This window comes from Rhinatrema bivittatum, chromosome 6 (assembly GCF_901001135.1).
Source record: "Rhinatrema bivittatum chromosome 6, aRhiBiv1.1, whole genome shotgun sequence".
NCBI lineage: Eukaryota > Metazoa > Chordata > Amphibia > Gymnophiona > Rhinatrematidae > Rhinatrema > Rhinatrema bivittatum.
The window spans coordinates 20,448,197-20,472,144 of record NC_042620.1 but is presented as its reverse complement, the minus strand read 5'-3'; the positions used below and the strand labels follow the sequence as shown (position 1 = coordinate 20,472,144).

At 45.0% G+C, this 23,948-nt stretch overlaps 1 protein-coding gene across 8 annotated transcripts in view; it reads right to left on the bottom strand.

Moving 5' to 3' along the window:
• Window positions 1–7,446: 7,446 nt before the first annotated feature.
• Window positions 7,447–23,948, bottom strand: part of BIN1 (bridging integrator 1) — a 288,905-nt gene continuing 272,403 nt past the window's right edge. For all 8 annotated transcript variants that reach the window (XM_029605136.1, XM_029605137.1, XM_029605139.1 and 5 more), the window contains 4 exons: window positions 23,076–23,183; window positions 21,009–21,125; window positions 19,612–19,713; window positions 7,447–16,013 (listed from right to left, as the gene is read on the bottom strand). In XM_029605136.1, the coding sequence (XP_029460996.1) occupies window positions 15,906–16,013; window positions 19,612–19,713; window positions 21,009–21,125; window positions 23,076–23,183 (435 nt within the window). In that variant the 3' untranslated portion in view covers window positions 7,447–15,905. The remainder of the gene's footprint in view (window positions 16,014–19,611; window positions 19,714–21,008; window positions 21,126–23,075; window positions 23,184–23,948) is intronic.

The following is a 23,948-nucleotide window of genomic DNA, read 5'->3' as shown; positions in this document are numbered from 1 at the left end:
TGCCCCATCTGCTGGATTCCAGGTTTATCTCTCTCTCTCTGTCCTTGAAGTTTCCGGCACCTGCTTTCTTCTCAGACTAGAAGAAATGGAGGGCTTTTACAGATAACTCTCAGGCAACTGCCTCCTTTAACTATGAATCAACATAACCGTATTTCTCTGTCGTAAGGGGCTAAATTAACCCTTTCCCGCACTCCATCCAAACGTCTTCCACAAAACTATCCCTTAGCACTAACACAGAAATCAAGGCCAGTGGCAGCTGTGATCGACTGCTGGCTGGGTCCCATCACATTTTTTTTTGTTTTTCTTGCTGCCACTCATCAACTTTCAGCACGTTTTTGAGCGGCCAGGCCTGGATCATTCCAGGTTTGCCCATGACAACGTGGGCCTCGACCCTTGCCGCAGGCATCCCGAGGGGGTTTCTGGGTAAGGCAGGTAGGGGTGGAGTCACACCGGGGGGGGGGCAGTTATGGTTTCCCAGTGGAGCATTCAATGCATGCATGCTTTGCGCTGTTTTCATTGGCTCCTCTGGGATTGTTATGGGTTGCAAGCGTGCACATGGGATTGGGGATATAAGGCACAGGCTCATTGGCCCGTGCTTTTTCTCCCCTCCCTTCTTGTTTTTCAGGTTTGTCGTGGCCGGTCGTCCCAGGGCTTCTTCGGTGGTGGGTAGCAGTCATCGGGGAGGCTCAGTGTCAGCATCTCTGGTGCGATGGTGGGAGGCTGAGACTCGGACCCGGGGTGCTGAGAGTGCTTTTGGAGCGCTGGCGGTGGTGGTTTCTTCCTCTTCCATGGCACCTGCCGCGTTACCACAGCTGGGGTTTCGGGCAGGCTGTTAGATGTGGGCCGTGGAGATTAGGGCAGGTCTCGCAGAAGCTCGTGTTCCTCCGTTGCTGCGTGCGGTGCTGGTCATGCTGGTGATGTGGTGCCTGAATGTTCTGCTCCTCCCTACTTTTCTAGCAGGGGCTGTCATTTGGGAGCAGCGGTGATATTAGGTTTTTCTGGCGGGGAGGGGAGTCGGGGTGTGCCCAGTGTATCTGAGCCTCAGCCGGCAGATTGTCATGGACAGGGGATTGTTGGGGTTTTCGCTGGTGGGGTTCACGTGGTGGGTGTTTTTGGGGGTGGGGGCTTCAGAGATGGCCTCTGGGTCAGCTATTGGGTATTCTTTGGGCTTGCCTGCTTATGACTCCACAGTTGGGGGGCCTGATGTCCAGTTGGTGGTGGTGGTCCTTCAGGGATGGGCGGTGCTCAAACTACGGTGGCTTCTGTTCTGGGGTCAGCTCCTTTTCATGCTCCTGCTGCTTCAAGAGTTTGAGGTGGTCTTGGGTCAGTTGGGGGTTTGTGCTAGGTCAGGTTTTCGGTCTGAGAGGGTTCTCTGGATTGTATGGCCCTCGCCCTTCTGTTGGTCAGGAGTCTTGGGTTCCTGGTTGGCAGTCCAATTGGCATGGTGAGGGTCATGTTGGTGGGGTTGGTTTTCCAGTGAGTGGTCTGATATTGACTCCCTCTCCTCCTCCCTCTTTGCCTGTAGTAGTTTTTCAGGGCAAGGGCAGGGTGTGTCTGCTTTTTTTTTCCTCACAGGCCGGGCAGGAGCGGAGTGGTTTTATTGGTGCAGAAGAGCATCCAGGACTTCACAGCAAGAGACATGGTAGAAGTCTCAGAGTACAGCTGCGCGGTGTGTGCGTCAGCCTGAGGGACTGCAGTCGAGCGCTGGGCAATTGGCCCTGTGGATGCTGTAGGAGCATCTACAGTTACGACTAGTGAGTCTATGCCTGGGCAGTCAGCCATTGGGAGAGGGAGGGTCAGTGTTTCAGCACAGCAGGTTTCTGTAGTTGAGGGGTCATCACAGGCAGGTTCACGTGAGAAGACTAAGAAGAAGCAGAGGCGTTACAGGGGGGAGAGGTCCTCTGGGTCTAGATTCCCCCTCTTCCTCTCGTTTTAGTCTGGCTGCAAGTTATTCCTGTGCCACAAGGTGGGGACCAGGGTGCTCCGACTTTGGTGGCGCTTTTGGAATTGTGGGAAGATGGGTCTCAGTCTTATCGAGAAAAAAATCAGAAAGCAAAAATATATTGATTTTTTCTGTTTGATGGATGGTAGATGGGGTAAGCATAAGGATAAGAAGGGTAAGAAAGATAGTGTTCCTGTTACAGAGCGTGGGGTTCCAAGGTTTATTTTAATTGGATTCGATGCTTCCTGCACTTGGCTAATGTGGTGGGTCATTATGACCCTTCCCAGTTCAGAGCTTTGTTAGCTTATGCAGATACGATTTTGGCTGTGCAGAAGGATTATGATGGTTGGGCTTGGCTCAACGATGAAGAGCGCTTCAGGAATAAAATGGAGGAGAATAAGATCATTTCTTGGGGAACTCGGGCTGTGAGCTTATGGCTCACTCAAATGACTAATAGGATGGCAGCAGCCAATCCGTCCTTGGGGTCTTCTGCGGAGGTGGAGAAGTCCTTTCATGGTGCAGCCTCCTCTTCTGGATCCAGTAAGAGTGTAGTGGGGGTGAGCGATGGTTGTTGGCAATTTAACTGGTCTGGATGTTCCTTTCAGGACTGTAAATTTAGTATAAACAGTTGTGTTCAGCCTGTGCTGCAAATCACTCGGCCACTAAATGCCCTCAGCGGGGTGCTGGGGGGGGGACAGGACATCTGGAGGATTCAAGTAAGGGTGTCTTTTGCAGGGTGCCTACCCTGATCATTGACAACATGTGTCTGTGGCCACAGGGTTATCTGCATCATGATGCAGCAGTGCCGTTGGCTATTTGTTTCATTGAGGGATTTCATATGCCTTATGTGGGCCTGTCGCTGGGGCACTGTGCTAATTCAGCTTCTGTCCGTCAGTTTGCTCACATGGTTATTTGTAAATTGGGCGAAGAATTGCGTTTGGGTAGGATCGCCGGTCCCTTTGCGGTTCCTCCATTTCCATGGATGGTTTTTTTTCCTACTGGTGGTGGTGCCAAAGAAGGATCCTGGTTCTTCTTGCTTGATACACAATTTGTCTTATTCCGAGGGGCAGTCGATTTATGATTTTGTCCCCCGTGAGTTTTGTTCAGTCCGCTGTGCTTCATTTGACTCTGAGGTACAGCTTGTGCAGCGCTGTAGGGCGGGGGCTTTGTTGGCTCGACAGTCGGCTTTCTGTTTGGTTCCAGTACACCCAGACAGTTTTCCGCTTTTGGGTTTTCAGTTTCAGGATGGCTATTTTAATAAGTGCATGCCCATGCTCCTGTGCTTATTTTGAGATGCTTAGTTCATTTGTACATTGGGTGACTGCATGGGTAGCGGGATGTGACAACATTGTTCATTATTTAGATGATTTTTTGTTTGTTGGTCTTGGGTCTTCAGCTGTGTGTGAGTCCATTATGGACAGTTTTTTCTATGTGGCGTGGCTTTTTGGCATTCCAATTGCGCATAAGAAGACTGATGGGCTGGTAATGAGTTTGACTTTTCTGGGTATTGAATTAGATTCTATCACTATGGTTTCCCATTTGCTGGAGAAGCTGCTTAAAATGAGGGAGATGGTGGTGTTTGCTTTTATCTGCTAAGAAGCTCATCTTGCATCAGAAGCAGTCTTTGATGGGTCACGTTTTCTTGCATCACTTTTCTTCTTCCATGGCAGGTGTTTGTAAGAGCCATCATCATATTAGGATTAACAGTTGCCTTTGGGAGGTGTGGTCCACTTTTTTGGATTCTTTGAGTGGTTTGGCAGGAGGAGCCTCTATCCAATTGTGATTTGGATTTGTTTTCAGATGCAGCTGGGAGTGCCTGTTTTGGTGTCAGGGGGCCTAATGTGTGGCATCTTGACCTGCATCTTGGGTAGAAGTGGGTACAACGCAGAATATTACCTTTTTGGAGTTGTTCCCTAGTGTGGTGGCCTTGGTCATTTGGGGTGATGGTTGCACAATAAGAAGGTCTTATTCTGGTATGACAATTTGGACGTCAGCGTGATGTATATTGATTGCTGATTTGTTGCGGGAATTTGTTTTGCAATGTATGCAGTTGAATTTGGCTACGTGAGCGTGGCATGTCCCTGGTGTTGGCAACGCTATTGTGGATTCTCTTTCTTGCTCTACGTGGGCATTGTTCTGGAAGCTGGCTCTGGGAAAGGATCGGTTGGAAGCTGCGATACCAGATTTCCTTTGGAGGTTCAGTGCCCAGATGCCTGGAGAATACTGCGGGCTTCATTAGCTCCATCTACATGGACAACAGATGTCGGCGGTTGTAGGAAAGTGCTTCAGTTTTTGTTTTCTAAAGGGTGGATATGGTGTCGAGTCTGATGAGCTTTTAATGGACTATAGTACTGGGGCTCAGTCTACAGGTTTTACGAAAGCTGCAGTTTCTGGGCATATTACTGGGTTATCTTTTTTCTTTAAAGCATATGGATGGGGGTGTCTGCCTAACCATTTTTTGGTGCAGCACATGTTGTCCGGTTGGTCTCCGAAGTTGGTATGTCTCTTGATGGGAGGCTACTGATACATTTGCTTTGCCTATGGCTGAATCTGGCGGATGTTTGTTTTTCTGCTTATGAGACGGGTCTGTTTAGGGTAATGTTTGTTCTTGCATTTTTGGGGGCTTTTAGGGTTGGGGCGTTTGTCGCTAGTGCGTGACTTGGTCTGAGCCTGCAGGTCTGTTGCATGAGTATGTGGTTTGGGGAGCAGGACTTGTCTGTTTGAAGATTCATCATTCAAAGACAGATCAGATGGGTCAGGGCACATGGCTGACTTTAGCAGCGGTGGATGGTTTGGCAACTTGCTTGGTTAACAACGTATGTCATTTTTTGTCAATGCAGCCTGCGCTTGGGGTGCAATTTTTGGTGCATGAGAGTGGTATACAGTTGATGAAATATCAATTTACTGTGGTTTTGGGGGAAGTGTTGGGGTTGCTATGTCTGGATGTCCGGCGTTATGGCACTCATTCCTTTCACATTGGTGCGGCCACTTCGGTGGCAGTATAAGGGTTGGCAGGAGAGGTTATTCATCGAACTGGGTGCTGGAAGTCAGATGCCTTCGAGTCTTATGTGCAGTTTTAAGCGGAGGTGGGTTTTGGGACTTGGTACTTGGTACTGTTTTAGTGTTTTTTTTGCAGGTCGGTGGAGAGGGGAAAGGTGTTGCTGGATTGTTGGACATTCCTACATCATCTGTGCATACCGGCGTGCCCTCAGGCATCATTATGGCCTGCATCTGGCTTTGCTTTGCATGGAGTGAAAGTGCGCTGGTTTGGTCATCATGGGATGTGTTGGGGCCAGGTGCTACCATTGCTCCGCAAGCTGTTCTGTTGGGCACGTCCTTTGGTGATTGTGCTTCATCTTGGGGGTAATGACCTGGAGAGGTGGTCATGTTGTCACCAGTTGAATGTTGTTCATAAGGACTTGTCCACTGTCATGGCATGGCTGCCAGATACGATTTTGATTTGGTCAGACATCATTCCTAAACCAGTTTTTCGGGATCAGGTGCTTTGGGGGTCACAGTCAGGCAAAATCGAACAAAAAAATTGGTTCCTGGGTATGTAGGCATGGTGGGAGGCATTTGAGGCATGAATGGGCTTGGGACTTGTGCACTGGCCTGTACAGATCGAACAGGGTCCATCTGGCTGATGTGGGTCAGGATCTGCTAAATAATACTTTTCAGGAGGCCTTGGAGGTTGTTGTGTCAATTGGTTCCTGGTCCCAGCTTTATTTTGGGGGGAGGGTCAGGGGGATAGATCTTCGATTACCCTGTACCTGTGGCAGTGTTACCCGAATAGACTTATAATTTGTTCCTCTGATTGACTGACGGGGGAGGGGGGTGCTGAACAGTCATCATTTAGTCAGAAGGTGTGGTTGGAATAGGCACCTTGGTATGGGTACCTTGCTGAGATGTGGTGGACACCTCACATTGTAGCAATGGGATACTGCTGGGTGCCTGTAGACTTGGGTGCCTGGGGTGGGTATCTTGCCGGGGGCATGGCAGATGCCCACAGGGCAGGGTGTTAAGTATCAATGTTACATTCAGGTATGTGTTTATAAGTATTAAAGCTGTGGCCAATTTGATTCCAACAGTTGTTTGGTATATTAATTATTTGTATGTAGAGAATGTGAAGATATAGGGTACAGGTGGCTCAGAGGTATGGGATGCCCATATTGAGCTATTGCTGATAAGCACCCAATTGCACAATGATACAGAAAGAACTTTCAAAACTGTTGAGAAAGACTCTTCAGCACCAAATACTCTTAATTGTCTGCTTCTGATTATTTCTTTAGACATTTGACCAAATCTAGGGCCATGCTAATAGAATACTACAATCAACTCAAAATTTCAGCTGTTGAAAGTTATTTATGGTGAATGTTGTCCACCTAAAACTTATCAGCTATAATTAATTGCCTTCCTATCCCATTTCTCCACATCAAGGTTTTATTTATATTGTTAGCTTTTGGATTTACTAAGGAAACTGAGAGCAACTGAGGATGCCTTGGTCATTAATCACTGGGTGGTTTTTACGACTCATTAAGGGATCTCCATAGGTGGAGGTTGTGTCAGGAGAGTTTTGGTTCTTGGAAATATTCAGTAGGTAGCTTTCTCTTCCATACTGCAGGGTAAGCAGGAGGAGCCCTTGACACTGTGGAGGGTTCAGCTATTCATGAAAAGAATGGTTGCTGTGGTTGGTGAGTGCAGAGTTGTGAGAACCTGAGCCTGGGATGTGTTTGGTGACTGCTCCAGTATTTGAAGACTGATGATAAATAAGAGATAGGGACAGTCATTAGTGAAACCTTCCTCAAGAGGTTGGGATATGTTCAGGAGGCAGCTTCAATAGCATCAGCCTTATGGTGAATAGGAAACAGTGATTACTAGCTATGCACAGTCTCCCAGGACTGCCTCCGTTGATGGCTTCTAACATATTGCAAATTGGCTATGATACTTGTTACACCATGGTGAAACAAGAAAAGAATTCTGGTCAGTAGAAAGTGCAATAGGACTGAGTTTTGTTGCTACGTTGATGCATTTTTACTACGCTATAGGTACTTTTTGACACTACTGGTTAGGAGGGTAAGTGTGAACCCAAGTGTGTGTTGGGCCTCTCTTCTCTATTGCAGAACTAAAGCTCCTCACACAGCATCACAGCTAAAGCAAGCTGATTAAAGAAACAGCAAGAGGCTGCAACGCTGACCTGTTTTACTCTGGATTGTCCCAGTAGGGCTTCATTTAGTGATCTTGTGATGAGGTAGGACTACATTCCCCCAAGCCATCTTACAACAGGACATAAAATTTACCTATACCAAATCTCAGGTATACAGTCAAAATGTAGGGCTGCTGAGCAGTACCAGGGTCCTGTGTAACTCACTTTCTGGCCTCATCTTTCTACTGGTGGGTTCCTTTTCCACAGCTGAGGTGAAGTGTAGCTAAAGACCAAACGTATTGAACAGGGCAAAACATGTGTACAAAGTTACTTAGAAGGAATAAATGACAGTAAACACATCCAGGTTGACACAACTTATATATTTTTTTTCCCGAACATTGTCAATTAAACAAATTGGACAAGTCCAGATTGTTACAAGTGCACTGGAAGTGGGGTTCACAGATCTAAGCACTGAGGAAATTCTTGTCAGGTTTGCATAGAAAACAAATAGCTGGACATGCCTTGGGTCACTGCGACTTCATTCACAGCCTGTAATCACATACAGAAATATTACAAAAAAAAAGAATAAAAACAAAGGGAGAGCTACTGAATTCTCAGCACAGCAAGTCAATGCACTGTATACAGTTCACAAAACGCTGAGAAACTAAAGGGGGCAACTTGACCAGTTGTGGGACCTAAACATCTAAATGAATCTCAGAAGAGAGAAAGGCTTACAGTGCCAAGAGAACAGAACTGTGAGAGGCTTAAAGACGGAAACCATTATAAAACAGTCTTAAAGCTGTAGGATATCTGTGGTTTCATAGGGTGGCCAATGGAACTTGCTCACAATTCAACACCACAAACAAAAACAAAAAAATACAGAAATGTAACTACTATAATTTCTAGAAGTTGACCTATTGAAATATTGAGAACTTTATTATACTTTTTTTTTTTTTAGGTCAGTGTATCCAAGTTTGAATAAATAATTTCACTCCAATTTCTTGACTCTCAATAGAACTGACAACTATACTGTACACAGGCCATCTATGTGGTGGAGACAAGATGAAGACTTTGAGACAAAGCCAAACAGAACTTATTGAATTTGATATGAGCAGGTTATTTGCATACAGGACAGCATTTGACAATAAGCCTCATTACTAAGTCTACTTCATTAAAAAAACAAAACAAAAAAACAAAAACCAAGATTCCTTCTCTAAGCTGTGACAGACTGAAATACTTTTGTCAAATACTGTAAAAATTCTTAGAGGGCAATTCCAAAAACATATGGGCCAGGAAAAGGAAACTGAAGGACCAACCAGCCTTTCACGTTATAAACCGGGAATCTCTGTGGAAAAGCAGCAGCTTGCACCACACTCCAGGAGATTGTGGGACAGACAATAGATCACACTGCCCCATGGACATTTGTACATTGCATTGTGGGATGTCGCTCCATTCAAGTGCACAAACTGTTTGCTCTGCATCTGTGCACTTATCACCTTCAGCTCCATCACCATAGGGGCTCAAGTGGTAAGAGGTGAAAGCTGTCATGCAATTCACCAAGGAGCTACTCTACCATTTTGTTTCTCAATCCATTTAACTGAGCATAGCTACATAACCTTAACCAGAACACTGAGCAACATTGCCTAGAAGTTACAAGACAGTCGGTGACTCAGTGGTCACTAATACACAGTAACTACCACTGCAGGGTTACTCTAAGGGAGCATCAATGGCTCGCCAGCTGCCCTTCCAAAAGAGCCCTGCTGCAAGCAATAGGGGGCAGCAAAGGGAGCAACAGGAAGAGGGGGGAAACACAATTAGAGAGAAAAAGAAGGGACTAAAATGTAGTAGTTTATGGGGGTAATTTTCAAAGTCATTTACGCACAGAACACACAACTGGTTTATTATAAATTGACTGGTGTTTGTACACATAAAAGTATAAGCATAACCCAGTTTCAAGCCCACTTTTATGCACTCAAAAAACATAGGCATTTGGGGGGTGGGGGCCGGGCCAGAGGTGAGAGAGTTAGGATTTACACGTTAACTTTTGATTTAAAAAAAAAAAAAAAGTGTGCATAATCAAACCCACCCAAGTTATGCTCTGCAGAGCACAGAAGTAACTCAGTGCAAGGTGAGTTTGTATGCATTATTTCAGATAATTTTCAAAGCAAAATTCTGTGCATAAGTTATGTGCGTTGTTATAACAATTGCCCTCTCAAAGGAGAGGGAAGGCAGCCGGGCAGGGCACATTGTGTGTGTGAATGGATTTGTCAAGAAGTCCACTGACCCATGGCTTGGAGGAGATAGACTACAATTAGGAAATAGGTCTTCAGTTTAGCCCCTTCTGGAGGTTTCTGTTCTTCCAAAAATTGTCTTAAATACCCACAAAACCCATTCAATAAAATGACAGGGCTGCTGCCACCACTGAGCTTTTTCTATTTGTTTTGTATCCAAGGAATTGAGAATGCGTCCACATTTAAATGGAATTTTCAAGCTTCTAAAATTAAACTATAAGCAGAGAACAGGAGAAAAAGCCCTGTGAACATCACTCTTCTCTTCCGTTCCTGCTGCCTGACAAGCGTAGGAAATAACAGGAAGCATGGCATGCTTGAAGATAAAGAAAGGACCTACTGGGCAACACTCAATACCCCTGGTCCAGGTACTTTAGTCATTCGCCCTACTGGATCCAAGTTTGAATAAATAATTTGACTCTCGCTTCTTGCTGCATTCAATGCGAATGGCAAATTACATCCACGAAAAAATATACTGTACTTGGGCAGTCCATGCAATGGACACAAGAGCACAATTCTGCTGATGATGCTGTAGACTTCCCAAGACCAAAATTATCTAACATACATATTTTATTGAATTTGAAATGTGCAGGCCCAGGAACTCAGATCATAAAATTAGGTTTTGCTCACTAGAGGAGTCTGTTTTTATATTGTGTGTTGTGTGATGTATCTCCTATCTACAGTTGGCATCTACATGCTTTATAGTAAGCAGATTTTCACATCTATCTCCTGCCTTTGATTTCTGTTAACAAGACTTTTTCAAAATAACTATTTTTAGATTTGCCTTTGCGTAGCAACAGATCCAAATTAAGAGAACCTGTCTGCAGCAGCAATTGAAAATGTTTTACTTTTAATTGGGTGTTAAAATAAATAAGACCTTCAGTCATCTACTTTTGTTTATTATTTCATATTTGAGGAGATTGAGTGTTTCTCCTACTCAGCTATTCCCTCCTTCATGAATCTAAATAAACTTTTGGTGTTGCTCTGCTGCTTGGCACCCGATCCCCTTGCAGGCAGCACACTGACACATGTAAACCATGAAAACTGCCTGAAAAAAATCAAATGAATGGCATCTGGGAAAGGAGTTACTACAGAAAGAAAGACAAGTCTGGCCATGCATGAGGGCATGAAAGAATGGAGACCAATGACGAAGATACTAAAAGCAAGCATTTTGAGGAGTCTAGTTACTGTGGCTACTGGTAACAGGATTAACTCAGTAAGTTCATCAGCCCCAGCACTGACTGATAACATAAGGGTAAATGTTTGGTAGGGAAGTGCCAACTTCAAGACTACAGGCACACAAATTTTTTGAGAACAAAAAAAAGAGAGGATGTGGATTCCTTTGACAAGGTGAATCTGCATGGAGTTCTAGCAGATCCACAGTGGGACAGACTCCCTCAAATCTGGCTGGGTGAAACCAACTAATTAATTCCCTAAGCCAATCAGGGGATAAGAGGAAAATCCTGTCAAACTGAAAACGTGGGCAATAGTCTGCCTGAACAGAAAAAGGACCTCAACATTTCTGCAAAGGTCCAGTAGAACAAAGCTAAAATTAACCACCAACATACCTGATCCTACCTTACGTACATGGAAGCAACACACAGGGCCTCAATTTGCAGGCTGTAATGAGGTCAAGTTTGATGTATGACAGTATCAAGAAAGCTATCCACAACTTTCTACAATTTAAATGTATATGAGCCAGTATAAACCTTTGAACTATATAAGAGCCCTGCATAGAAGCCATTTTAAAAACACAATTAACATTCATGCTGGAAATAGATCCCAAATATATTAGTTTGATAACATAAAAACAAAGAGAAAGATCTTGCAACAAAAGCTCTGGTGCGTCTGGATTCTGGACAGCTCAACAGTAAGAAAGAGGCTTCTGAGCACACAGAGCCAGAAAACTACAATATAAAATTCAGTCCTTTAGCACTGAAATGAAAAAGAGTTTGAGCTGCCAGGTGAAAGACTGTGGGTATCATCTGCTCCCTGTTGCAGGAGAGAGTTAGGCTGTACCCAAGCAATCAGCAGCTACTCGCTCATCTGTAGATACCGATTCCCCCAACTCAATCCTTAGGACCCTCCAATAGCTCTAGTTTTTCAGGACAACTAAACAGAAAAGGCAAATTAACCTGGTTCTTAGACCAGATACACAACAAAGGTCACAAGTGTTCACTGATGAAATCCATTACTAGCTGAGGGCCTCAGAGTCCAAACTTGAGCTGCACCTGGTGCTCAATGCTGAAAGGCAGTAGAAGGCGAGGAGTTTGAAAATAGTGAGATGTTTTACAGTCTCATGTCTGTCGTCTGTTACTGTGACAGCTGGGCCCTTCTAACAAGGCCAGGAGCTAGCTAAGTAAGGCTCTTTTATAAGAGAAATTTAATTCTGGAACAAATACCAGTGCCAGAAATAGTTCTCATGGAAGACTTCCATTTGCTAGGCCCAGGATTTGTTACAAGATATAGGAAGAGAAATCGCTTTCTTTTGACTGTATGAATCATGTTCCACTTTTGATGCACCTTCGGTCTATTTTAGCATATGGTGACATATGTTGTACTTTATCTACCTGCCTCTGCAGAAATGCACGCAGCACCCATTCCATATGTTTTCAGGGGACAATTTTGAAATTAACAGGGGACCTTGCAGATAACTCCCCCCTGAGGACCTGCAAGTGAATGTTGAAAGAGAAACATCCCGTGGACCAGCAAATAGCTAAAGTACACACAGGGATTTCAAAATGAAACCGCCCTAACACTGCCCCTTTGCCCCATGGCACAAAGTAGTGTGCAGTTTCACAGCATGTCCACTTTGCGCCACTGTGGAGAAGGGGGCTATAACTTTCAGCCTGGCAAATTTACCCGGATAACTGCTTTGCCCCGGCACATCCTTTGGAAAGCTGCTCTAAAAGCCGGCAGTGTCTGAGCTGAAGTTTGTCATATAAATGGATTTCCTGACCAGATTCTGCTGAGTCACCACAAAACAAGCTAAACATGTTTATCCAAAGGAACTACCTGCCAAATAGCTCTGCCTTCACCAGACCATGCCTTGCCAAAAGGAATGGACTGGGCTGGCTCTGGTTTTATTTCCCGTTCAGCTAGGGGCTTCTGCTTCCTCTAAAGTTCACAGATGCAATGGGAGTAAAGCCAGGACTCGCTCAGCTCATTCTTGTTGGCATGAGGCCACAGGGCGGGCATTTTAGATATGACCTTCATTGACCTCCCCATACATCATACAGCAGCCTCAGAACCCCTCGTACCATGTCCCTCCTCTTCCCAATGTAAAACTGTCTATGCTCGCCTACCCCTCCCCCTTGTTTTCTAACTAATCGCATAGTGCTGCAATCTTTAGAGCATAAAATGTCCTTTATCTTAGCCAAACACGAATAGCGTTTAAGCCATTCCAACACATTTTACTTACAGAACTCCCTCCACAATTCAAATTCTCACAATCAGAATTGCAAGAGAATCAGTAGGCATGTGTTTAACATTGCAGATTTCAGGTTCTTTCCATGCACATCGACTTTCTTCGTAATAAGGGTGTGTGCGTATGTTGAGGGTGGGGGATTTGCAAACAGACTGTGTAGATACAAACTACGAAGACGCTTTTAATGAGTGAACTTCAAGCAAATTCTCAAAAGAGAAAGTACCCAATTTTTTAGATGAGCCATTTCACCTAGGTAGCTGGCTTTGAAAAAATGTGCCTGCCCCGCACCATGAATCATTACAATTTACAAAATGCGAGGAGCCTTATGACCATTCAGAAAGATTTGACCTGCCTCACAGGTCCGAACCCATTTTCAACAACATTTGTAAACTGAAACGTTTCTTTTCCTAGCTAGAAATCCAGTTTACTGTGCTCATGCTTGCAACTGGCCATTCAATAAGCAGAAGAAACCACTGCAGGGCCTGCCTATCTGTGACACAGATGTTACTGATTCTCTCAGATGCTTGAGGGATTTGTGTTCTACTCATCTGTGCACAATCATCAAAATCCTCTGCTCCTCTACATTCAGATTCTAGTCTAGAACTCTTTAAAGATTTTGTTTTCTAAATCTATTTATACTATCAGATTAACCTTAGTATATAAAACTTGGACAACATGGAGAAAAAAAGCAATATCTATCTATCTCCTATTGTTCCAAAAGCAGGTCTAAATCCATGTCCTTTTCGGTACTATCCCTACAGTGTCCCTCACTGTAGCTTAACACCAGTCAGCAGGGCCCCTGCAGGACCAAATCAGGTGTGAGCTACGGGAACCATGCAGCGTTATTGCACTGTGTCCCAAATAATTGCTTGTAAATCTGTAACATTGTGCAGGCTCCCACAATGCCGCCCAGAAGATGCCGGCCTTGTCCATTCATCACAGAAATGACAGGAGACGAAGTATGAAAAAGAAGACCCCCACCCACCCGAGTTTCTTCTCTAATGCTACTGATGCAACCTCCGTAATTCAGCAAGAGCCGGAAGCCAGCCAGGATCTGCCTTCTCTCTAGATCAGTTCCAAGTACACCTCGCAAAGCATTGAACAAACCATCCATCAGACACCCGCCTGGGCTAATGTTGGCCAGCATCCCCCCCCCCCCCCCCCATCCTTCCTCCTCCCTGCCATGCAAGTCCTTTCTTGCAGCTCCCTTTGGTTTCCAACTTCAAACGCCGACCTTCTCTTTCACCACCTCTCTCCACTTCCTCGTTAGCAATTTAATGATTCCATGATGTGTTTCCCTCAATGAAAGAAAACAGCCATGAAGGTTTACTGACTGTAAGTAGCATTGCCACTCAATTACAGAACTTTGGCTCAAGGCTTGGTGAGTTAATAGCTTAAATTTGTCAAGACAATAGGCACTCACAGCTAACGTTGGTTTTAACGGTATAAAATCACAGTTTGGTATTACATGTTCAATGGAACATAACACACACACACACACACACACACACACACCCCTGAAACATTGTACAGTAAATGTTTGTTTTCAACAGTACAGCAGAATTTTTTTTGAGGGGGGAAGTGGGGATACATTTTACAATTTCTACCAACTGAATGGTTAAAAATTGGTCAATCCAAGGCTGCAGAAACCCAGCCTCCTCACTCAGCAGAAGGCTGCATCCTATACTTGCTCAGGATTGACAGGCTATGTCATGGTAAATGCAACAGGGGCCACAGAGGTCAAGAAATCCTGCATTGCCAGTTTCATGAGCTTACATGGAAGCCCTTGGTGAGTGTGAGGAAACGTGAATCTTGCCAATATTAACATCCTTGTGTATGCAGCTTCCTTAAACAGAGCCAAGCTAATCCCCACTGTGATATTCTCTTTAAACATGGCTCTCCTTAATACAGTTGGTATTACATTTTCTGATCAGAGCCTTCAGGGGGACAGCCAACTCCCAAAAAGGGGAATTTCTACATTTTGTTTTCCCTCTAGTAAATCTATCAAAAACATTATAAGAAAAGTGCAAGTCGACAGTCCCAGTTAGATGATTCCCAGTGAGGAGTCACCATTAAATGTATTTATTTATTTCAAATTTTTATATACCGACATTCTTGATAAAAATATCAAATCATATTTGATATGATTTGATATTTGTCTCCAAGTGAAAGACTACATAAAAATGTAGTGACCCAGTGATCCCCTGATAAGGATGCTGAAGAACTGTACTGCATCGTTTACAGAGATCCTATACCTTCTCTATAGCAACATTTTCCCAGGGATTCGTTTTACTAGAATTTCAAGTGAAAATATATGTATATATATATATATAATGGCAAACTAATGCAATTCTCTTTAACATTTCTATAAAGTACCTTCTGGAGAACTTAGAAAGACAATTCCTCTCGACAACTGTGTTTGGGAAGGATGGTGTTCATTGCAGACCATAATGTCCCTAATACTACATGAGACAAGTCTACAAAAGCCTTATTCCTAATTAAGAATCTCAGTGTGGTTCCAAGCATTAGCATCCGACTTTCATACTGAATCTTCTTTGTTCTCTAGCAGAATTACCACCCCATTTTTCTACCATACAACGGTGTCCTACTGGGTTCCATTATTCTACAGTAAACTGGCGATCTATTGCAGAACATAATTCTCTCTAGTGCCCACCATCATCCTTTGCCATCCCATGAACCCTGAGGATTCCAGGCGTGGCTGTGACAAAAGCAACCACCACACTACCACTACTGTTTCTTCGGATGCACTGAAAAGTTTGGGTGGTTTCTTAAATCCAGAAGCCTCAGATGAATGTCCTGGATTGAGCACCCCAAACCTTCAGTGAGTAAACCAGAACTGCTGTGCCCCCTGCAAGCCGTTAATGCGATCCAATCAGGAGTGAGGAAGGAGGTATGTGAACGTTTTTTTGTTTTGTTTCATACCCTTTTGTTTATTTTTTTTTTTTTCAAGCCCTGCTCTTACAAGAGTCATGACCCTTTAAAGCTGACACAGTTTAAGGTCATTCTGCTATTTTGTTTTCGATTCGCTTTCACAGAAACCCAGCTTCGTTTGCCTCGGGAGAGGGAGTCGGGCCCATCTCTGCCTCACAGGACCTTCTCTGTGAAGTTCTCGGGGAAAACCCCTCGGCACTGGTCAAATTCTTTATGCTGGAGCCAATCGCTCTCCTTAACGCCCATCAGCCAGCCTTCATCCTGGAAAAAGCCATTAGGAAAAGGTAAGTCCTAGCTTTAGCAATCTGTAACAAAGCAGAGCAGGAGCATGAAAGGGAAGACCGAAGTGAAGTATGGAGGACCTGGGGAAACACTTCTAGACGCCAGAAACATTAAACAGTGACAAATAGGCACCTTCACAGCGTGCTTGCCTTTGGTATAATTGGCCCTTTCTCGCTGCAATCAGTGCCACAAGCTCTCCTTTTAGCAATAGTATTAGAAGAACTTATACCGTAAGGTTTCTGTGTTTTCATCATAGGGCTCCTGTTTATTGGTAGCTCCTCTATAAGATACTGACAGTGTCCCTCAACATACAAGAGTGTTACTGCCTGCACAAGATAACAAGCCATCAACAGCCCATTTCAAGTTATAGTAGCCTCAAATCCTATGCAAGCTTGCGGTTACACTGCCATCTCCTGGACACTTGGCCATATAGAGAAAGGATGATGGAACAGGAAAAGGTTTTATTTTCTATGATCATCAAAAGGAACTCGTCCCTGCAAATCCTTGCCTCACAAGTTAGCAGTGAGAATAGATTTTCTGTCTAATGGTTATTCAAATATTCTGTTCATACCACATATGAATGTAACATTAAAAAACAAAAACCCCAAGAAATTTGCTTCTATATTCCTGGTTTCAGTTTGTTTTCATTTTAGTGCAGTTATCAAAATACCTCCAACATGCACCTCGACCCCTCTACGAGGCCATTCTCCTCAGTGACCTGCTGTCAGGGCCACACTCCTCTGTGAAATTCCAGGAGGCCCCTATTAAACTATTCTTTTCCCCAGTCCAAAACTAGCACTCTTGCACCCCAACTCCAGCATTTATTTCCCTTCTCCTCAGCCTGTCCCCAACATGGTACATATCCACTCCCCAGCCCTCCCTTGCCCCCTCAGTACAGTGACTCCCTTCCCCTTCCCCAGCCTAATCTCAGGCTCTTCTAACTAGCCCAGCTGCATCCCAGCACACTCCAAACCACTCCCCATCCCCACCTCAGCACAGTCCCGACCCTAGCACAAATTGACCCCCCCCCTCACCACTGTGACCTTAGTACTCCTTTTCCCCAGCACACTCCGACACTCCTCTCTGGGTCCCCACCAGCTCGATTCCACCACTCTCAGCTCTCTCATTTTCATCCCATCTGGCTGAAGTACTCCCCCCATTTTGTACCTCCTACCTGTCTATCCAGCTCCCTCCAGTGCAGCTACCCCATGAGACTCTCTATTGCAGATTGGCCTCCTTGCAATCAGCAGTATCCCAAGGGGCACAGGGGAGATGAGTCCATGGTAGGGTGCACATGTGAACTTGCAAAGACGTGACACCCCATTGTCTACTGAACAGAGCTCTGCACCTACAGTGGTCAGTGGCTGATGAGCTCTGCATATGCAGCCCACCAGTCCCCAACAGATAGTCTTCCTAAGGGCAGTCTATATTATGCAGATGATGCACTGGTGTTCAGTCTTCTCTCCTCCATGTCTCCTGTGGACAGCATCCCATAGAAGGCATGCTCTGAGAGTTCCTAGCCCAGTAGCTTTGCTGGGTGTTATTTGTAAATGCAGTGAGTTTGATGGCTGTCTGGGGGGGACAGGGTGTATGCCTGTGACCACATGGCATTTGGGAGGGGGAAGACAGGGGTGTGGGTCTGCAACCATATGGCTGTTGGGGGTGAGGGCTGGAGAAGACAGGAGTGCACGTTTGCACACGCATGGCTGATGGGAGAAGTGAAGGTAGGGGTGTGATCACACGTGCATGGCTGTTGGGGGGGGAGAGGCAGGAGTGTGTATGCACTTATAGCATAGAGGGGTGTGTGTGGCAATGATGTATGTGCTTTAGGGTTTTTGACTGGGGTGCACATGGGTGGTGAGGAGTGCATCAGTGGCTGCAGAGGCATGGGGGTAAGGAATGTGCATGTGTGATGGGCGGAGAGGCTGCAGATTGGCGTGAAGAGGTAGATGGGTCATGTGTGAGCTTACTAGGAGTATGCAATTTGTGTGAGTGGCTCTGGAGATGTTGATGGGTCTGTAGGGATAGTTGGGTTGGGAGTGTGTGTGTGTGTGGTGTACCCAGGTGGCTAGGGATGTATGGGTGGGAGGTTGTAGGTTGATGCCAGGTGGTGGGTGAGTTGGCTGTGGTATGGACATTGTGTCGATTGTTGGGGTGGTAGTGTGGATATCTGGGGCATGTGGAGAGTATGGAGGGTGCATACATGTGCGAGTGGCTGTGGATATGCATGGGTAGGTGGGGTGGGTGTGCTATGGAGAGTGTGCACATATATAGGATTCTGAGAGGCAGGGGAGGAACAGACTTTGTCTCCACTGTGTAGCATGTTTGTTAGCTCCACACTCTGATGGGTTTCCCCTCCTTCCTTTTCCTCTTACCTAGATGTACAACTGGTTTATGTACTCTGCTTTTCCATATAACCTCTTATTTTTTTTTTTTTTTTACCGATTCCTTCACCTTGGTCCTGGGTTGCGGGGATGTCAACAGTGCTGTTATTGACTGCATAGGCTGGAAGAGGTCACATTGGAGCTCCGTGTACAGCAACATATACAGTTTGTGAGGTAGCTAGCCACAGCGGCAAGTGGCTGGTAGCCATGGTGGCGAGTGGTTGGTGGGATGCACACTCACCCCACTAGCCACAACATATGTGGATACCGAGGAGCATATTAAGAAAAGGATGGCGTGGTAGCTGGGTGTAACAGTCAGTGGCTGGTACTAAAATAACCAAAGTTTCGCAAACCACCTTTTGTCTGATTAAACGCTGCACTCTGCCAGGAAATGAACCGCAGACAACCGGCTGGAGCTCTGTGGCATGCACTCTGCACTGCCATGTCTAGGACCAGGATTTAGCTAGACCAGGTCAGCCAAGGCTGGGGATACAAATTCACAACCCCCAAGAGAGAGGGCATCTCAGTCATTGTGCAATGGCGACACCTATTGGCTGGACTAAGGCTTCCAAAGGACACCAGGTGCATGGACCCTGGCTGAGGACTATTACCACGACTGGACTGCCTGAGTTGGGAGGGGGAAGGGATCCCCAGGTAGCTGAGAATGAAGGCTCTTGGCGCCGTAGCCCAAAAGGAAGACAGTAAGGACTGAGCCCGAACCTCAAAAGAGCAGGGGGAAACTAGCGGGCAATGAAAAATAAACTAAAAGTGACCTTACTCTCGGTGCCTTTTGTGGAGGATGCCAAAAGGACATTGTGGAGCCATCAGCTCTCCTGGTAGCAACTGGCAGCACTAAAATTTCTCACCTTTTGTTATGTAAGAATAAAATATATGATATAAAGTGAGTACGTAATGAGGGAATAAGAGGTTATTTTCTTTATACAATGCAGCTTGATGATCAGCAAAGTTAATTAAAACCTTTATTCTACTCCAGTCCACCGAATTTTCAAGGTGTTATTAGGGAGTTGTAAAGTTTACCAGTAAATCCTCTTATCTTCCTGGGTCCACCCCTTAGATATCTTGCACTTGTGGATATCCATTCGCTCTCTGCCTTCCTAAGGGATTTTCACTTGGAAAGAGGGAAAGACAAAGGAATGGAAAATCAAGGAAGGCAAATGGAAAGTTTCCCTGACCTGCTCCTCCGGGTTGTCAAAGTGAACCACCAGCACGACGTCTCCGGACTTCAGGTTGAGCTCGTCGCTGTCTGTGGCTGCGTAGTCATGCTGGGCAGTGACCTGCAGGGAGAACAGAGGCTGCTCAGTCCCTTCACCAGAGCTTTGAAGAGAATCCGACCTCAGGGGTAACCGAGTGCAGCAGTTCTGGAGAAGGCTTCAGAATCGGGCTTTTGGTGAGATACTGGCCCGCAGCTCTCTTTTGCTGACTTCCAGGTTTTCTGGAACGGCTCCCGACTCGGTTGTGAAATCTACAACCAGGTGATGCCATAGGGCTGAGGAGTGTTCAGTGCTGCGAGGAAGCCCCACATGCTGAAGAACTACGAGGCCACTAAGAGACACCACCAGGATCACTAAATGACATTAGTGCAAGGCAGAAAATAAAACTGAACCCCAGACCCACACGAATAAGCAACATATGAAACCTCAAGAGACCGGATACTCTGCTAAGACAAAAATCACAATTTAATGTGCCCCACTTCTGCTGCATGTCAATACGTTCTTATTACTTTGTATGTATTTACTTCTTGCCAATACAGAGAGTTAAGAAAAAAAAAAAAAGTAAAGAACTCCCTTAAGCTAGTCTGACTAAGAAAATATCTGGGAAAAATGTGATCCTCATCACAGGCTTTGCCATGTCCCCTTCCCACCCTGAAAAGCCACTGTGGCTTCTGAAGCAGCAGGAGGAATACCAGGGAAGGTAACCCTGCTGGAGGACAATGCACAGTTAGAAAAGTAAACCTGAAGACTTATAACCCTGCCCCTGCACTGTACTGCTGCTCCTCTAATCTAGCCTCAACTCAATATAAATAAAACAAAAAAAAAAAAGGAAAAATCACCATCACGAGCTGGAACCCAACCTACACTACCCCGCAAGGTGCAGCAGATGTGGCCTGTTCTAGATGGAAGTGTACCACCTGGGAGACCAGAGGACAAAATGTAGAAAAGAAATTGCATATGATGGGCAGATTAACCAGGAAAGGATGATTTCGCACCCAGAGCTAGGGTACACATGAGCAGCTGAACGTTAGGACACTGATCCTCTATTCAATTTCTCTTTACTGCACCTGGAGCCTTCCACCTGCCTCTGCACTCAGAAGTGTCTCCATATAGCCCCATCAGCCCCCCTTATTCAGTGAGGGAGGATTTCAGCACTGATGTCTTCCCCTGCTTAAGGAAATGAGGTCAAGCTTCAGTTTCTCTCTACACTGAGCAGGCCTCAGATTTCCTTCCACTTGTTTCTCAGTTTCTTTCGGTCTCCACCTCATGGGATTGCTTGGTGCACTCCTGAGGACCTCTCTAAAACAGAACGCCATAGTCCAGTTCAGAGGGGTGGGCAGGAGCCTCTTGTCACTCACCTTGTACAGGAATTGCGGGGGCATATCAGCCCGGTTGGTAGGCGTGCTGCTCTCCACAGTGCCGTTTACAGTGGCAGGGAAAGTCTCGACGACCACGGCAGGAAGAGAGCTCTGCGCCTGGAAAGGGCCAGAAATGATGGGAGATCAGCCCCGCTTCTCTTCTCCTTTGTACCCCTCTTCCTTTCCAATCCTCCCTCCCACTCCTCTTTCCTAACCCCCTGGATTCAGAGCACTATACAGTTAGCAGGGAGTCATTTTCGTAGTGCGGAAATGAATGAGAGAAAGCACTTTGCAAAACTGATACAAAAGGAACATTTGGAAAGAGGTCTTTTCACTCTGCCACAGCTTGAATAAAATCAATACCTGGAGAGTGCAGGAATAGTAGACACAGAATTATTGAGGTGCAGCTGAGCGAGGCCCCTAAATTTAAGGCTGAAAATAGGTACCTAACTTTCATTTCAGGAGCCTAAATCTGAGGCTTGCTTTTAATATATGCCTCAATATTGTTCTGTGTAATTACAGTTAGGAAGAATTTGCATATGTATCAAGGATACTCTTTACAGTACAAGGAAATGGATCCCTTCTGTGGCGCAGACCATCACTTGGCTGTGAGCGTATCAGGAATATTTTTAATTAAGTTGGACAATCTAAAAAGAATTAAACAGGTTTTGAAGTGTATATTGTACGAGGACGAGAATCAGGGCAGGATCAGTGGCAATGTATGATTCCTGCTATTTTAGCTCCATTCCCCAAGACTGCTTCGCATCTACTTAAAACAAAAAAAAAAGAAATATGCTTCTTTCCTACAATATCTGCCCTTCCCTGAGTAATCATCTCCCCACCTATAGTATAAACTGCTCACGTACTGGTATTTAAATTTCCGACTTACAGTGTAAGTGCTGTTCAGCCGGTTCAGATCCATGTGAGATAAAATCTACCTTTCAAGACGATTAACTATGAAATAAATGTATATGAAAGATGCACAAATAGACAGTAGCCAGGGTTAGAAGCTTGACAATTAGAGCTCCTGCTCACAAGTTTAAAACCCTTTTTGTGTGTCGGTTACCCTGTGCTCCTAACTTTAGGCACCCCCACACTGAAAATCAGCGCCGAGCCCTTAACCATGTTCCCCTGATCTGATCCTGCTCCTAGCTCCACCCACTAACTTTTAAGAACTCTGATAGGGCACTGATTTGTTTGTTTGTAATTTAAAATTTGAGGCCCCTAATTCTGAAAGTTAGGTGCTTGGATCTTTGCTGTTGTAGACATGAATAAGCCAACATTTAAGTGTCCAAGAAATTAAAACCTGGCCTGGACCTGCTTTCAGTTCTCCATGGCTCCTGCTGCTGAGCTTCTGCTCAAGAGTCAAAATCATGGTCCCACAAGCAAGGGTTCAACCAAGCAGTGCCCCCTATAAAGACACCTAATGAGTAATCAAGAGTGCAAGAAATAGCAATTTAGAGACCTGTACCCTGGGGTCCTTCTTATCCCAGAGATGGAAGAAAGCAGGTGAAAAAAAGGAAAGAACAATACCAATGTGGGAAAGGCTATGATGGAGCCCCCATCACAAAGTACGGACACCATAGAATTTAATATCTAATGCAATGGCACAGTGTTGGCAGATATAAGTTAAAAGCAAGTTTTGAGAAATGTTTGACGATGAGCCTCACATTGTTGGTGTGCATTAAGAATACTCTTCTATTCTGACGTTAGAGGAACAGTTTGCAATTCTTCACATACTGTAATTACAAACTTGGAAATAAAACACTAACAACTAAGTGGCTTGTGCCTCACTATAGGGTTTGCAGTCTTCTTTCTGGTTAAACAAATCTCCTCTTGGTATGGACCCATCATGAGTTGTGGTGGGAAGAAGGTAGGTAAGCTTTACCATGCAGCGCCATGGCTTAAGTTGAACTAGGGTGGCAAATGGCAAGACAACAGAAGAGCAGAATAAGACAACAATAAACAAGGTGCAGAGAGGTGGGGGTGGGGAGGGGGGACAATAGTGTATGATGTTATTAGCAAATCAAGAAGGAGCCAGGTTCACCTCCTTCCCTATAGACTTACAGCAGCAACTGTTGATTCAGATCCAGCTGTGTCAGTTTTAGATTTTTCTCCAGCTGCTGCTGCTTCTGATTCAGGTGCTTCCGTGCTCAGTGGCGCTGGGTCTGCTGGCTGTAACAGAGTTATTACATTAATGTGCATAATTTTGGCACAGAGCAACAAAAACAACTGCATTTACAAGCAAAAGAGGCTTACCCAGATGACTGCATTGTAGTTAGATACAATCTGAAGCAGATACCCAACTTAACATGTTAAATAGCTGTTTTCTTATGGACAAAAACATGTCTCACAACTGGATTCTCCCCATCTCCTCTTCCCATGTATCCTCTAAGAGGAGGATATCCAAAGCACCACTGAGCAGCAAAATTAACCGGCTAATTGGCTAAAGTTTTGGCTGGATGAGTATTAGTGGTAAGGGATAGTTTTGTGGAAGTCATTTTGATGGTGCATGTGAAAGTTTAAGTTAGCTCCTTATGAGAGAGAAATACAATTATGTTGATTCATAATCATAGGATGCAGCTTTGTGCTTGAGTTTACTGAAAAACTTACTGTGTAACAGCCCTCCTTTCTCCTAGTCTGATAAGAATCAGCCTGAAAACTTCAAGATCACAGACGGAGAAATAGAAAATGTAAGATGGGAAACATGACCTAGTCAGGGAATTAGACCACCACTTAGATGTGAAAGCAAACAAGCTAGCAATTAGGAAGTTAAAATCTTGTCCTTGGTGCTCAGTGAAGAGTAGTACTAGCAGCTCTGGTGGAGATAAAGACTGGAAACACCTGACATCCACCCAGATTTAGTTTATAGACACAGTATACATTGGACACAGGATTTACAGGCCCTATGGATATGAGTGTGCTTTTGGGTTATTACAT